This window comes from Chaetodon trifascialis, chromosome 3 (genome assembly GCF_039877785.1).
Source record: "Chaetodon trifascialis isolate fChaTrf1 chromosome 3, fChaTrf1.hap1, whole genome shotgun sequence".
Taxonomy (NCBI): Eukaryota; Metazoa; Chordata; class Actinopteri; order Chaetodontiformes; family Chaetodontidae; genus Chaetodon; species Chaetodon trifascialis.
Genome location: NC_092058.1, coordinates 9,503,189 through 9,518,908, shown reverse-complemented (window position 1 = coordinate 9,518,908; position 15,720 = coordinate 9,503,189). Strand labels below are relative to the sequence as shown.

The window sequence follows — 15,720 nt, the reverse complement described above, 5'->3', positions numbered from 1 at the left end:
ATAAGATTAAAACACTACTTTAGTTACTGCAGATACACAACTGCTTTCTGCAACAGACTGCTGAAATATATCAACCAAAACACTGGCAATAAAATATTCCTGTGAAAAGGCAATGAAATATTGGTTGTGAAAGGTTACTGCTAAGTATGAATAATAGCATTATAAAGCAAAGTTTTGCATGTCAATGAGTACTTCATTTTTATGTGGCTTGGACGGGACACTGCAGCACTGCAACATGGGCAGCCAGTCCAAAAGCCCACTATCATGCTTCTGCTGTATGTATTTTTATCAGAACAGAATTTCTCCTATGAAAAATGAAGCTGTAAGAACTATAACTCACTAGCCGCAAGTAGATCCATAGGTAGCTTAAGAGAAAAGTCTTTTTTTAACAATTCTTTTTGAAGACAGAGCAAAAGCCCAAGCAAACAGTGAACAGCGAGACTTGCACAATGGATGACGCCGTCCTGTATGTGTCTTTTGTCTCTCCGATCGGTGTGTGTGATAAAAACAATATCATCTGATAATCTTCTGTACTAAGGTCTGGGGCTTATGTCCTGAGAAGAGCAATTGCTCTTTGTGAGAGGGGAATGTAGATAAGGGCTAAGACAGTCTCACTGACAGAGTATACACCGACACACGCAGTGCCTGTGCAAATTACCTCGATTAAAAATGCATGAGGTTCAGAGTTCCAGGTGTAATAAAGTGCAACACAATGGCAGCACTGTCATTCACCAGTGTCTTGGCATCCTGGAGCTGAAAGTGTGTGATACGTGTGCAAGCATATATGAGTAGGTGTGGCTGTGCGTTTGAGTAAATGAATGGGTGAGCGAGTCAAATGGATGGAGAGAGGATGGCCAGGAACATCTACAGGGCTAACAGTGAGCTAACAGCCTCTAGTGTGAGGCAACACACGTTCTTTGAACTCTGCAGTGATGATGTATTATTATTATTATTATTATTGATGTCTTTATTTCGAACATGTAACATGAAACAGAAGGTAGTTTAAAAAAAAGAAAAAAAAAACATGATTAATTACAACAGCAAAATAGACAATGAAATTCCACTGACAAACACTTAAACCTCTCAATTTACATGCGGGAAAAGGAGTAGGAAGAAGTGTAAACTTATTTAATCCTACCCCTTTATACACTACCTATTTTGTCTTCTTTAAATACACTAATAGACAATTAATTACCCATATATCATCACACAACCAAATCTACATAATCACAAATAATTTAATTGTAATTAGTGTCAAAACAAACAAAACAAAACAAAGCCCCTGGTGATTAACAAAGTCCCTCTACATTCCTGTACCTTGTGAAGATCATTTCGTTATACCTGTTTTTAGACTAAATTATGTTTGCACATTGTTTCTGTTCCACAGTTTCACTCCACAGATTGAAATACAAAAACTTTTCAGTATTGTTCGGACACTTAAAATCTTTAAATTTAAATTTCCCCTCAAATGATAACCCCCGCCCTGCAATCGGCTGGCGACCAGTTCAGGGTGTACCCCGCCTCTCGCCCATTGTAGCCGGGATAGGCTCCAGCCCCCCGCAACCCCGAAAGGGATAGGCGGTATAGATAATGGATGGATGGATGGATGATAACCCCCCTCTCTATCAAAAAACAAGTTTTGGTTATTCTCTGCTAATAGATTATTTCTTGTTTTGTATAAAATTTGAGCAGTTTTAATTCTACTAGGTCACAGAATTTGAAAGTTTTCGACTGTAGGAATAATGAATTTGTGTGTTCTCGAAAACCAACATTGTGAATTATTCTCATGGCTATTTTCTGAAGTATTACTAATGGCAGTATTGGGCTTTTGTAAGTGTTTCCCCAAACCTCTTAACAGTAATTTAAATATGGTAAACCCAGTTTACAGTAGAGAATGTGGAGTGAACTGTGATCCAGAATGTGTTTTGCTTTAGCGAGGACTGAAATGCTTGTAGACAGTTTGGTTGGTTCGTGTTTTATGTAAGATTTCCAGCAAATTGTGTTATCGATTATCACACCAAGAAATTTAATTTCATTCACTCTTTCTGTGTTGACACCATCTATCTGTATCTGCACTTGAGTATTTGTCCTACAGTTTCCGAATAACATGAATTTCGTTTTGCTCAGATTTAATGATAACTTGTTTTTATCAAACCATTCTTTGATTTTACTGAATTCGGAACTGATAACGTCCAAAAGTTGCTGCAAATTCTCACCAGAACCCAAAATGTTTGTGTCATCAGCAAACAGAACAAATCTTAATAATTTTGATACATTACAAATATCATTAATGTAGATGATAAATAATTTTGGTCCCAACACTGACCCCTGCGGGACTCCACACACGATGTCCAAACATTCAGATTTATGTTCTCCCATCTTCACAAATCGTTGCCTGTTTTTCAAATAACTTCTGACCCAGTTCAATGCGACCCCCCTGATCCCGTAACGTAATGTATAAGTGCAAAATATGTATTCACTGTTGATTTGATCAGTAAGACCACTGCTCGTGTAACAACTAAAACAAAGTCGAGCATGAGAGGAGTTTAAAGGACATAATACTGCTTTGCCTATATCACAGGGTTGTAGAGAACCATGTGTGCAGGAGCCAAGTTTGTGTTTTGTTGGAAAGAAAATGTTTTTAATTCTGCAGTTGTGACGCTAAAAACATGGTGGGAATGTACTAGCATCTCACAAAAACTGACATGCGCTGGAAACCAAAAGGTTCAGTTTTGTTTTCTTTTGAAGAATAATCATGGTAGGTGTGTGGGAAGGCAAGTATGAACCAAGACAAGACATTTATTTATTCATTTCTTCTTTTTTTTTGGACTCTCATGCTGTCAAAGCTGTCATCTGAACCAAATTTCTGGGGAAAAAAAGGAAAATAAAATGAGATATTGTGCAGGAGAGAGATCTATAATTTTCATTTTTAGAGTGGGGACAAATGTCAGCGGCAGGTGCAAATGTAACCCAGCCAAATCTAATCACCATTCTGAATGGGAGGCATGTTAATGTTAGATGTAACACTGACAGATACATGAATGCACATACACATGGCAAATAGACTACATTTATATAGCGTTTTTCTACCTCAACAGACAGTTGTGTTGTATTGTAAAGAAGTGCTTTACAATATTGCCTCTCATTCAACCACTCCCACACCTGCCTTGCAATGTGCAAGACCCGCCCATAGGCAGCAGCTCGGGGTTCTTGCTTAAGGAGCCTGTGTTGAATGGACAGGAGGAGCCGGAGATCGAGGCCTAAATGGACAATCCGATCTACCTCCTGAGCCACAGCCCCTCATGCACAGCTACTGCACACACATGTAGGCTGTGTCTCTGTGGAAGTGTGCAACCTCAGTTCGGTATCTTAAACACTGATCATTTCACTGCCATGGTGTCATTTTAGATGCAAGACTTGATTTGAAAGAGGCAGCAAAATCTCATTTCAAACAAAGGTTATCTTGAGGTCATTCTATCTAAATCTAGTTCCATCACGACTAACAAGGAGCAGCAGAAATATTTGTCCTCCTCGAGGTAATTATCAGAATCAGTTGCAGTGACATGAATTAAATAGGAATGCTTTCTACGCCCACACTGTTTAATAAATCAATGCGTGATCAGAAACCTGTTTCCAATGTGCTGCTCTCTGTACTGCATCAGTGTAGCATATGGGTCTGTTGACATGATGTTTTATATCTACAACATGTGAGCATCATTATCATGAGACCTGGGAGAACGCTGGCTTGTATGTTTGTCAGAGAGGCCTTAAGAGCTTACTGTGTAATGCCCTCGGTACTTTATTATGGTTTATGTGGGCATGAGTAAGCCAGCCAGCTGTTTGTGTGTTTGCGTGTGTGTTGGAAGGCGCGGGGGGGGGGGACTAAGAACAAAGAAACCTTTCAGCAGATTTTTGTTGACTCACCAATCCTTTCAGAGCACCAAGTATCCCAAAGAAGGAAAGATGCATTTGTGGTTTTTCTAGAGTGCACAATGAAAATTTAATGTTTATTTTCTTACTCTGAATAGGCAAAGAAAGAGTGACTATATTGCCGCTTGCAGTAAAGGGACACAGCACTATTAGGGTCACCGGACCTGTGACAAGCCTCCAGTAAATTCCTTTAAAATATAATTACTTTAACCCTGGTCCCTGCTGTATTCCTTGTTATTATTCAGTGTTGCCAAAAGTCAGCTCTCCATGTCCTTGTTAAGTTATTAAAAAAAAAAAAATGCCTTAATTAAATTACTTCACATCCTATTTCTTTGTGTCTGTTGTTACAGGTTTTCTATCGATCGGACCACAGACCAGGAGATGATCTTCCATATTGATCCCGATTCGGGTGCCATCACACTGGGCAAGATTTTAGACCGAGAGACCGCAGGCTGGCACAATATCACCGTGAAGGCTGTGGAAGCAGGTACATTGTTTTCCACTTCAAATTGAGCGAATCGCTCGTGGGATTTCATACTTCTGGAAGAGAGTGATACTATTTTTTATCAGTTGACTTTTTTCACCTTGCCAAAATTTCTGAAAGTTGCTGAAACGACTGTGAAATCCGTTTCAGCAAGTATGTATATTACCAAAGGGAATTGCTTTAAAAGCTCGTTTCCACTCCGTGCGACGCTCATGGACCTTAACATGTCAAAACAAAGCCTTGAAGAAACGTCAGGATCACACCAACACAGAACAGAAATGAAATGAACAAATTATTCAAATGAATCTCTGTAATCTTTCATGATTACAGTTAATGTCACAGCCGCGTATTTCTCCTTCTCACATCGCTGGAAAAATTAAGCAAACAATCACAAAATGTTGCTGTGGGGCCACTAAAACTGCTCAGAAGGAGAACTTTTGCATTTATTGGAAACAATTTACAGCCCAGTTTTAAAACAGTACATTTCAAATTGCTCTGATGACTGGCAAGCTTTGTCTACACCCAGTGCCTGCCAGAGATGGAGACTGTACAAGTTGAATTAGCTGTCCAACATTTGCCGACTCCCACCAGGGGTGATATGGAGTGACAGACAACCTCACATCGCTGTGCTTCATTAGCTACCAAAGCTTTTGGCACATTTTCAGCAGCACAGTGTTGTGGCTTTTAGCATGGAGAAAGACAAGGAAATAATACACTGTAGTGGAACAGCACTTAAATGGACCTAAGAGTTTGTTGTAAACAAAATTTATCATCTGAGGTCAAAATACTACTCTAATTAGATAAAATATTCTGCGTTAAATGAAAGGTAGTGCACTGGTTCCTGTTTGACTTGTGGATAAAAATAAGTATTTTATGCTTGTCTTAACTGGTCAGAAACTTTTACATCATCATGAAACATACATAAAATAAGTTTTCTAGTTTAGATGTAATTATTGTCCCAGCACTTGTTAAACCTCTCAGTCAGTTTGGGGGTTATGCAAATGTTTTCTTTACAGCTGAATCACAAATACCATCCATCCATCCATTTTCTCATTTTCCGACTATCCCTTTTCGGGGTTGCCGGGGGGGCTAGAGCCTATCCCAGCTGTCAACGGGCGAGAGGCGGGGTACACCCTGAACCGGTCGCCAGCCGATTGCAGGGCAACATATACAGACAAACAGCCATTCAGTCTCACACTCACACCTAAGGACAATTTAGAGTCACCAATTAACCCAATGAGCATGTTTTTGGTCTGTGGGACGAAGCTGGAGTGCCCAGAGAGAACCCACGCATGCACGGAAAGAACATGCAAACTTCACACAGAAAGGCCCTGCCTGACCCAGGGATCGAACCCGCGACCTTTTTGCTTTGAGGCACTACCTGCTGCGCCCAATCACAAATACCTTGAGTTTATACTGTTCGGCTTCAGTGGAAAAACAGCTGGTCAGCTGGAAACCCGCACTGAGCTGGTTTTCATATGTCCTGCCAACCCATCAGGGACATCATAGTCCTCTGTGGTATCCATCAGTGCACTGTCATCTTCCTGACATCAGGATGAAGACACAGCCATCATTTTATTGCCCGTCTGACAAACACGTCACTGAAAATGAAGGAAGAGCTCCCACTTTTTTCATCTCATTGGGTTCTTTTGTCATTGCAAAGAAAATGAAGAATGTAATAACTTGAGGGAACTGGGAAGTTATTACGATAACATTAGAAGTAAACTTGAGAAAGGAGGAGGCCTTCCCCACTTTTTCAATCTCATACAGATGAAGTGATTTTGGGATTGCAGTGAAAGCAGAGGAGATTGCATTCTGCATCTAACTGGTATCCACCATTGCACACAAGTAGGCAGAAGGAAACAATGCACATAAACAAAGCTAATTTTAATATTTGTTCCTCTCTCATATAGCCTCAGACTGTGATTACTCCAATAATCAATACAGCCTAAACTGAATAGTAAGCAGTCTCACCCAACACAAACATTAAGACAAAATTAGACTGGAGTATTTTTTATTTATTTTTTTTTCAAGCTGTAATTCCCAGAGCAATTTGGGCGCTTTTGTGCTCTGCCTCTTTGTGCTTGGCATTATGTCATAGGCACATTTTAATGTTAATTGAACATTTAAAGCGGCCCTAACCCCTCCAATATCAGACATAAACACATGCCTGCACTTGATAGATAAAGCCTCTCACATTGCCTTCCAAGGAAACATCCGGACAGACAGAGTCAGTGGTCAGCGCCATCAGAATTCCCATCCAGAATGTTTCTTTATCACATGTTAGCTCAGGGAGTTCTGAGAGCTGTAGACGAGCAGACAGGAGACATAGAAAAAAAGGAGAGGCACTGAAAGTAAAAGCACCACAAGAGAGATGGGAACGGGGTGCTGAGGGGACTTGTGAAGCAGCTAGAGTATTTTAAAGGGCTGCATTTTCTCCATACTGATTTTCTTCTTTTTTGGTTGGGTCCCTCTGCTCATTAAGGCTGGCGAGCCACAAGGTCAACCCGTCTGAAGACATTGTTTTGCCGCACAACCTTTAATTATTCCCCTAGCCCATTACTGACCTTTGAACTATTGTATTGCCACTATATCAGTATTGGACAAGTGACAACAGCTTTCTGACATGCTCAGAGTCTGTGCCCCAGGATTAACCCCAGCTTCAAAACTGCAAGAGACACACTAAATGTCAATTACCACACATGTGCCTGTGGAGTAAACTAAAGATGTTTCGGTTCAAGGGCAGCTGTGGGTAGACTGCACTGTGATGACACCCCACAAAACACAAACACATACACATGCACACACCACATGTCTTCAAATTTATCCAATTAAAAGTAGCAACCGCCGGCATCTCTTCCTGCAGACATCGTCACTGTGAAAGAGGAAACAACCTCTCATCTGTATAGTACTTGTCTCCCTTCCAGAGAACACAGAACCCCCTGAGTACAAGAGGAGCATTTAACTGCACTGTCACTAGCTGGGGTACTCGTACTGCCTGACAGTCTTCTCCATAGAAACATATCGGGGTAAGTTAGAGTGACATATAATTTTCGAGAACTGATAGCAAGTATGATATCACCTTGCAGAACTGCTTTTTTACCCAGACAGGTAGGTGGAAAAAAAGAGCATCACCCTGAGGGTAAAAAGATAGCAAAGTAGCTGGAAAGTCTTTATCTCTTGCACTGTTGCAGTGAAGAGACAATTTCTGCAGCATAACTTTTCTCACTTGCTGTCTGGCAAACAAATGCACACTGTTTGATTTTAATAGCATCAGAACATTAGTCTCTCCGACTCCAAATGAATCACACACTTGTTGCAACATTGTGAAGCGAGATAAGTGTCTCTTTTCAATCAAAGTTGGGAAATGCAAAAGAAAAATGGACCTAAGGGGAGCAAACCAAAAAAGAAAAGAACAGAAAAGGAAAAGAAAGGCCAGCCCTACTTACAGAGTACAATACATGGTTCGCATTAAGCAGGGAGTCAAAATGAAAGATGAGGTGTAATCAGGGACCAGAGGTCGTGACCCGGCCAATGTGTACTCCTGGGCTGTTGTGTTATAAAATCACTCACATGTTCTTACTGCCAGTGTAGCTGCAGAGGAAGAGGCAGATCCTGAATACTCAAACAGTATCTTTTGCTTACCTGCTTTTAGTAAGTTGATGTAATTACTTTGTCAAACTGTGGTCCTGCATAGTATGTTGAGTACTTCTGGGAAACGTCTGGTACTCAAGGCCACTGAGTTTCTCATTGCATTGTTTTAGTCTCAGAATGTTTTGAAGATGAATGGCTACAGATGCACCGCTGTCATCAGGCCTGTTGTTTGTGGTGTATTTATGTGCTTTATACATGAGTAGTCTTCACTTGGATGAATATGAAGTGGACCTTTTGTTTGTCTGCCTCATCATCTGTCCCTTGATGATTCAAACCCCACTCAGTGAATGTTGATGAAACACAGAGGCTTGATGCATCCACCTTTGGAGAGCAGCTGGTTTATAATCACATTATTGCTGTAATTACCGTTTATCATTTGACCATTAATGAAACTTGGGGAAATTGCACATCTGTCCAATGTGTCGCAGTAGAAGACTTTGATTGATTGGTCAAGAGACACGTTGACTTACTCATGTACACCAAGAACATGGTGTTACAATAAAATGTCTTACAATTGTATGTAAGATTTTGTCCATCATAAAGATGCTAACGAGGCCAATGAAGTGACATAGAAACATCAGTTTGGTTTGTATATTAATGTAGATAATATAAAGGAATGCATTTGACCTGTCGTGTGTGTATTCTGTTGCTGGACTAGTTTGCAGTTGTTGGCATCTAGCTAGCATGCCAAAGTCAGGACAAATATTCAGCTGGTTTCATTAAAATTGGACAGATTCCTCATTCAAATTATATTCAAACATCCTAGTAACCTGATAAAAAGCAGCAATGTCGAAGAATGAACGAAATTTTTCATGATGATGTGAAATATCTCGACAGGAAAGCCTACTGAAGGGTTTTCTAAATGCAGGTTGTACCTCATTACTAACGCTGGAAAAGTGCATTTATTAAATGATGGAGCCCATTCACAGTTTTCAGTCACCAGCAGAGGCATATTGCCCCATTCTGTAAGAATGATATTGACAAATCTTGTATTACATCGTGACTTGAGTCTTGATATCTGCTAACAATGTTTGAAAGAAACAGATGTTTTCCTCATAAAGAACTAATGTCAGCGTTTACACTGAGCGTGTCTGTGCGTTGCTCTCATTGGTTGCTTGGTTGATCAGCGTCTTATGCCACAAGCTGTCTCTCGATGTTAACATGGGTACGATTGAAACCAAGCAGTTTGTGCTCGGTTCGTGTTTAGATGGAAAGTCTCTGTGCATTCGTTTGTTTCTATAGGTTTAGTGAGATTGTTGTTTGCATTCATTTTATCATAGAAGGTGTTTTTTTTGTCATGCAAATGAATGAAAAGCAGCCACCACGGTGCAGAAAACCTATGCATTTCGAAGCATGTTTTGATTCTCCTTGGTGTATCAGGTGTGTGCGTTCCCAGTTGCTAAACCTGCAATACTGATATTGGTGAAAATTATTTTCCTTATTTGTTGGCTGAATATTGTAATGGAAATGAGTGAGTTGCTGCATATGCAGTTTGGGAATCAGCACCTCAATCTGTTAGCTTTTGCTGATCCATCAACCTTCCAGCTTTTCCCATAATTCTCCTGTATTTTACCCTTTTCTTTTGTTGTCCTCCTGTTTAAATGTGTTCTCGTAAATCTCTCTAAAAAACACAAAAAGTTGACAGGAGGCATAACCAGCAGGTGGCAGTATGCAGGACATTAACTGTAACATCCATTACGGCACCCACCAATAAAACAAGAAGCAAAAGAAGAAGATAGATGAACGTGGAGGGGGTGGAGTAGCTGCCAAAAAGGCTAAAAGTTTGTGTAAGCCTCTCACCAAATGGGAGGAGGTTTAGCCGTACAACGTCGGTCAAAGTCATGCTAAAATATGCTGCAAGGATTTTAGTGTATCACACAGAGGGAAAAGCAACAAATCTGTCAAGCATAAGTGCTCCCAAGAGGCGCCGAAACATGCTCCATCAATGACTGTATTTATACTATCTCTGCCATCCATTTTCATAATCACCCTCTGCTACCAAATATCTCACTTGCCAGTCGTGTCTCTCAAAATCAGCACTGAAGCATAATGTGTAAGTGTCGGTGTCCTTCAAGTAGTACATATGTAAACTAAGTGCTGAATTGATATACTCTTTTGTGTTTTCATTTAATAAAATTCACAGCATTTCACTTTCAAACAGGACTCTGATTCTGGCGACCTGATTGTGGTAACTTACTTAATGTGGGAAATCCTCAACCCGGTCCTTGTTGCTGTGATATTTTAAAGCAAGTGGCTGTACTACAAGTGTGTACCTTTGTGTACATGTGGATCTGTGGATAGTGGATAGGGTGGTGGGACAGCCCACAGCGGGGGCAATGGAAAATTTCCCTTAGTTTCAAATCCCCATGTGGACAGGTATGCTTTTGTGAAAACATTTGTATTTGATTCGGGGTAATTGTGGAATATTTATTTAGCCTTCAGGCGTGTGGCGTATAATTTAACAGTCTTAGTGAATATTTTCAATGATTTAGGCTGTTTGGAGGGCCTTGAAATGTTCTGTTTGCATGGGGGGCATTTACAGCTGTTTGTTCTTAAAAACATAATAACTCGAGCTGTAATAAGGAGATTTTGGTTGAACACTGGTGTGACTGTGTAATATTTGAACAGTGCAACTGAAGAAAAATGGCCGTAATTCTCCGCAGCGTCTGTGCCTTCATGGCCGGGCCTCTGGCTCAGTTAAGAGAGACTGTTGAGTTCTTAATCCTGACAAAAGCGACATTTTAAACCACGCTGCTTCCTCCAGCAAAGAAGAAGAACCATTTGGTCGTAAGAGGCACGACCCTTGTGACACACGCACCTGCATGCAGGCGCTCACATGTATGTGAAGACCTGCGCACACACAGGCTCTCACATCCTCTGTCTGTCTTCCCTGAAGTTATGTCAGTGTAATTCAGTGCCTGAGAGATCAGCTATACAGTCGCTCTGAAAGATTCGCAACAGCTGGTGAGCGCCGCACAGATGCAGAGCATGCCAATAATCTGTTGAAATCCTTTTATTCTTCTTCCCTATCTGCAGACAGATTTAGAACAGCGCCACTTGGTCCAGATGAATGAACCTGTCTCACTGAATAACTCTTTTTCCCAATGGAGGGAGTTCAGGGTGGGTAGAGGCGGGGAATTCTCACATTGTTTCATCTGTTTTCAATTCTGGGAATTGAAATGTAAAATGTGTAACATCTGATGATTGCTGGTTTTCATTTTGGCACAGCGGGGACGGCAGCATAATGTGAAGACGAAATTAGACGAAGAAGAAGAAGAGAGGAGATATCTAGCGCTGGTGGAGCTCTCTGTGCATTTATGTTCTTGCCGCTCTGGCAAAAAGCAGTCAATTAAAACCCTGCATTGATGTGAGGATTATGCTATTAGTTGAGACCAGCATTCTCATTAGCAGCTGTGCCACTGTTGGGCAGAACTGTGTGGTGAGATAGAGAGCTTGAGAATTTGCCTGCAAGTCTCTGTTGATTATTGGTTTGTCTTTTTCTTCTATCTGGCCTATGGTTCACCTTTCTTTCATCTCTTTTTATGGAAAATACTTCAGTGCTTGTATGAGGTGCAACGCCTCTGAGTTCACCCATCATCGGTTTTTGTTTTTCTTTTTGCACATGAGCCTGGAGTTTACCCTTTGCATCATCAAGTGACAAGGAGCTGCAGCCAGAAAGTCCAAATATGGGCAACAAAGAGGAAACTGGGTGGAGCTGAGGTCAGGCAAGAAAGCAGCAATTACCACGGCTGAGTTGGGATTCATCATTTAAAGGCAACACGCCTCCAAATATGTCACTCTGTAACCCTTAATGTCTTCTTTATGGAACAGTAATTTCAAAAATGGCTGTGAGGACACAGCTTAGAGGAGAGGTGACTACTGAGACCTCAAGTCTTTGTGAATAGGACATTGACTTTGAGAGACGTTGAGGGTCCTTCTTCTCAGGACCTCAGTCCAGTCTCTGGCGCCATTAGATGTCCAAGTGGCCTTCATCAGAAACAAAAGCATTGATCATTGCTAAAACTATCTTTTTTTTTTTTCTAACAGTCCCCAAAAAAAGAAGTATTGTGAGATCTACCAAGAGTCAGTGATCTTTCATTAACCATAACTTTGACTAAAGGATTTTCCTGAACAGCAGATCAAAAACTGCTCAGCCATTTTTTTCTATTAAGACTTGTATGAACCAGCTGTTTGGGCATTTAGCTCAGCTTCGAGAGATCACTACAACTAATAACTACTGCTAATAACAAACTATCCATTAAAATTGCAAACGCTACCCAAGATCACTTCATTTAGATTTTACATTTAAATGCATCGGTAATTTCAAAATGTGTGAGAGTTTACTTAATTGCGCTTAATTCTCTGCTATATTTACATAATTACAGCAATTTAAATTCATATACTGGAGCTCTTTTCACTGCAAGGATTTCTGTGTTTTTCCACCACTGGGTTATTGTCAGTAGCTGAATGTTGTTACATTTTCTGTAGGGTGCATGAACTGGGTGGTGACAGCTGTGTATACTGATTTATTCATAAGCAATGTACTCTAATTAACCAGGATATCCAGACCAACACTTGAAACAACCAGATCACTCATTTCTCAGAGATAATGTTCTCTCCAGCTCTCTTTCTATTTCCCTCACTCATCTGTCACACACACACACACACACACACACACACACACACACACACACACACACGCACGCATTAGGGGCCTCTGGCTCCCTTCTGTGCTGTGCATCGTGTTTTATGAGTAAAATGGAAACTCCATCAGAAATTATCATATTATGATTGAGAATGGGAATTAAGATTCAAGGAGAAGTCAAGCTAATTTGAAGTGGGTTTTGATTGTACTAATTACATAATCTTCTCCACTCCCACGTTTGCATTCTGGCCCATTAAGAAAAATGTCTTGAGAGTGCATTGTGCTGTTATTCCTCGTGTTTTATCTACTTGAAAATGGCATGAGAAATAAAATTACAGCACTGTGTTCGCAATTTTGTCAAAAGCATTTATTTGTCATTACCATTGTGCTAAGGTGTAGCTCTTGCACTCAGACTATTAAACAGCTAAATACTGTGGTGTCATTATCAGATAGTGAGGACCTAGAGACAAGAATGGAATCTTTGGTACCATTTTCATGTCAGTCACTGGTGCCAGAAAGTGTTATTCAGGTAATGGGTGCAATTTGCAGAGACATTAGATTAAAACCCTTCAGCACTTAGCCACAATGCCAAACCAACTGTCTGCTTCTTTGTCGAAAACTGCGTCCATCTGGGTCTTGTCTCACTCATGCTGAAGACAGACAAGAAGAGCATTAAGAATCTTACATATGGACTCAATCACTGTGTTTACATGCAGTCAAGTAACCCTTTCATAACCGGAATATCAGCAATAACCCGGTTGCACACGGCCATGTAAACACCAATAACCCTTTAAAAAACCGGAATATGACCCCTGGGTTTCTCCTTTTCTAACCCGAATATTTGGTCATGTTTATATTTGGCCTATCGGAATATCCCCATCGAACAGAACATTAATTTGCGTTCTGCGCATGTTCTCTTCGCAAGGAATCTTGGTCTTTTGAGTGCAGGTAGCATGGATATGGATGGCACAGCTCCGGCTTCATTTCTTCACGTTCTCGCCTTCCATTAATGAAGAAAGTGAGACAGAATAGTGGTGGTGGGTCGGCACACGCACCAAAGTGCAAATGAAGGCGACTGCCACCGCAGTTGTTGTTGTTTTTGGATACAGGAAGAAGAAGCTGAAATGACGTGTATTGCGTCATGATGTTCTCCGTGCGTCGACACGTTGTCCGTGCGTTGCTGTTTTGAACGAGGTATCCCAAATGATTACCCCTGTTTGCTCACGCATGTAAACAGGTTATTCCGAATGTTTCAGAAACCGAAATATTGACCATAACCCAAATATTGACTGCATGTAAACGTAGTGACTGTCTACACCAGCCATGGCAAAAGGAGCATGTCAGCAGCATCTGCAGGCCTCAGTCTCTTCCCTGAACATGTTCAGCCAAAGGACTTTTGCGTGGTTTGTTGCATTTTGTCAGTGCGCACAGCCCGATACACAGTCCCTGCAGTTATGCACACGAGTGAAGAAAATTGAAATGCAAAAATATGCTTTGGGTCGCAGGAAAGCTCAAGTGAAAAGCAGGTCGTTTTGCAGTCTGTGTAGACAGCATTATTGATTATAAGTAAACACATATCTGGGTAGTCGGATGCACACAAGATGGACAACTGAAAAGTATGAGTGAAATGCCTCCAGTGCAGACAGCCTGTTACTTGATAAACACTCCAACCAGGATCAGAGCCTCATTCGTGCTGTTGCCAGGCACTGGTGATATGCACGATGATCCTACCCCGACTTTATGCAGCCACTTTCCTTATTGTGATCTATTTCACGCCGTCAGTCGCTCAGCATTGTCTTATTGCAAATGCAGCTAAAAAGTCGTTCAGACACATATCTGCCACAGCTCTTCACACTTCTAATTATGCGTCGAGACGGATGTCGTTCATATTTTTTCTTTCCGTCTCTCCCGCAGATAACCACACCATGGCGTCCCACTCAGCAGTGAGTATTCGCATTCTGGATGTAAATGACAATCCTCCTGAGCTGGCCACACCGTACGAAGCCTCTATATGTGAAAATGCCGAAGCAGGCAAGGTGAGTTTTGAATCTGTACGTTTGTAAAGTCAAAATGAGGCCAGCAATAGATTTCTGTTCGCTGAGGAACAAGTTAAAGATGTTGATCAAGTTGCTGGAGCCTGATGCTCTGTTTCATTAGTGCTGATGCTATAAAGGCAGACGTTGGGGCACTTGAAAACAGTGTGCAGACACACTAACACACTACATTAGCATCAGAAAAAAAGATTTGTTACAATGCCACAAAGAAACATATTACCTGTGGGTAATTCAGTTGAAAAGGGCACCAAAAACAGTGCACAGCCCACACAACACTGAGCACAACACATTTATTAGTGTACAAAACTCAAAGCTAATTATTGATATGAAGTGAACTGAAGTGTACTCAGCTGTGGGAAGTGTTTTGGAACATCAATGATTTTTTTTTTCTTGCATTGTAGACATTAATCACAATAATACTGCAGGAAGAAGTAGATATATTGAAACAAGCGACATCTAGACATTAAACAATTAACACAAAAGCATTCAGAACAAAGCATTCAAATCAATTAACTAATTAAATTTGATATAATTAAAGTAAAAACACACAGAAAAATTAATGAATAAATAAAGTTGTAAAAACTGTCATAATAACTTTGGATTTTTAGTGGTCTCGATACCAAAAAGCCATGCTGTTAAAGCTGGTTTATCTTCACTCAGGCAGGCAAAAACAGAAGCAAAAACAAAGTCCTCGATTATGAAAATATTGTTAGACGGAAGAACTGTGTGGATCAACGTCAGCGAAGGTGTCTGATACTGAGAATCAGCATCCTTTGTTCTGTGAGCTCGTTTGATTTAGGCTAAATTTGAGAGTCACGGATAGCAGCGTGGTCTCTGGTTTGTCTTTAAATTAGCTTTTTCTCTTTCACACATAGCCTGCACTATAAAAAGTGAATGAAGCAGAATGTGTGGCTTCCTTCCATCCGCATTTCTCTTAATTTAGATGTCAGCAT

General features: G+C 40.7%; 1 protein-coding gene across 1 annotated transcript in view; it reads left to right on the top strand.

Moving 5' to 3' along the window:
- The window catches only part of LOC139329156 (cadherin-22), a 157,239-nt gene that overhangs the window by 115,667 nt on the left and 25,852 nt on the right, over positions 1-15,720 (top strand). Inside the window, exons 9-10 of the mRNA XM_070959325.1 lie at positions 4,281-4,417; positions 14,628-14,749. Of these exons, the coding sequence (XP_070815426.1) occupies positions 4,281-4,417; positions 14,628-14,749 (259 nt within the window). The remainder of the gene's footprint in view (positions 1-4,280; positions 4,418-14,627; positions 14,750-15,720) is intronic.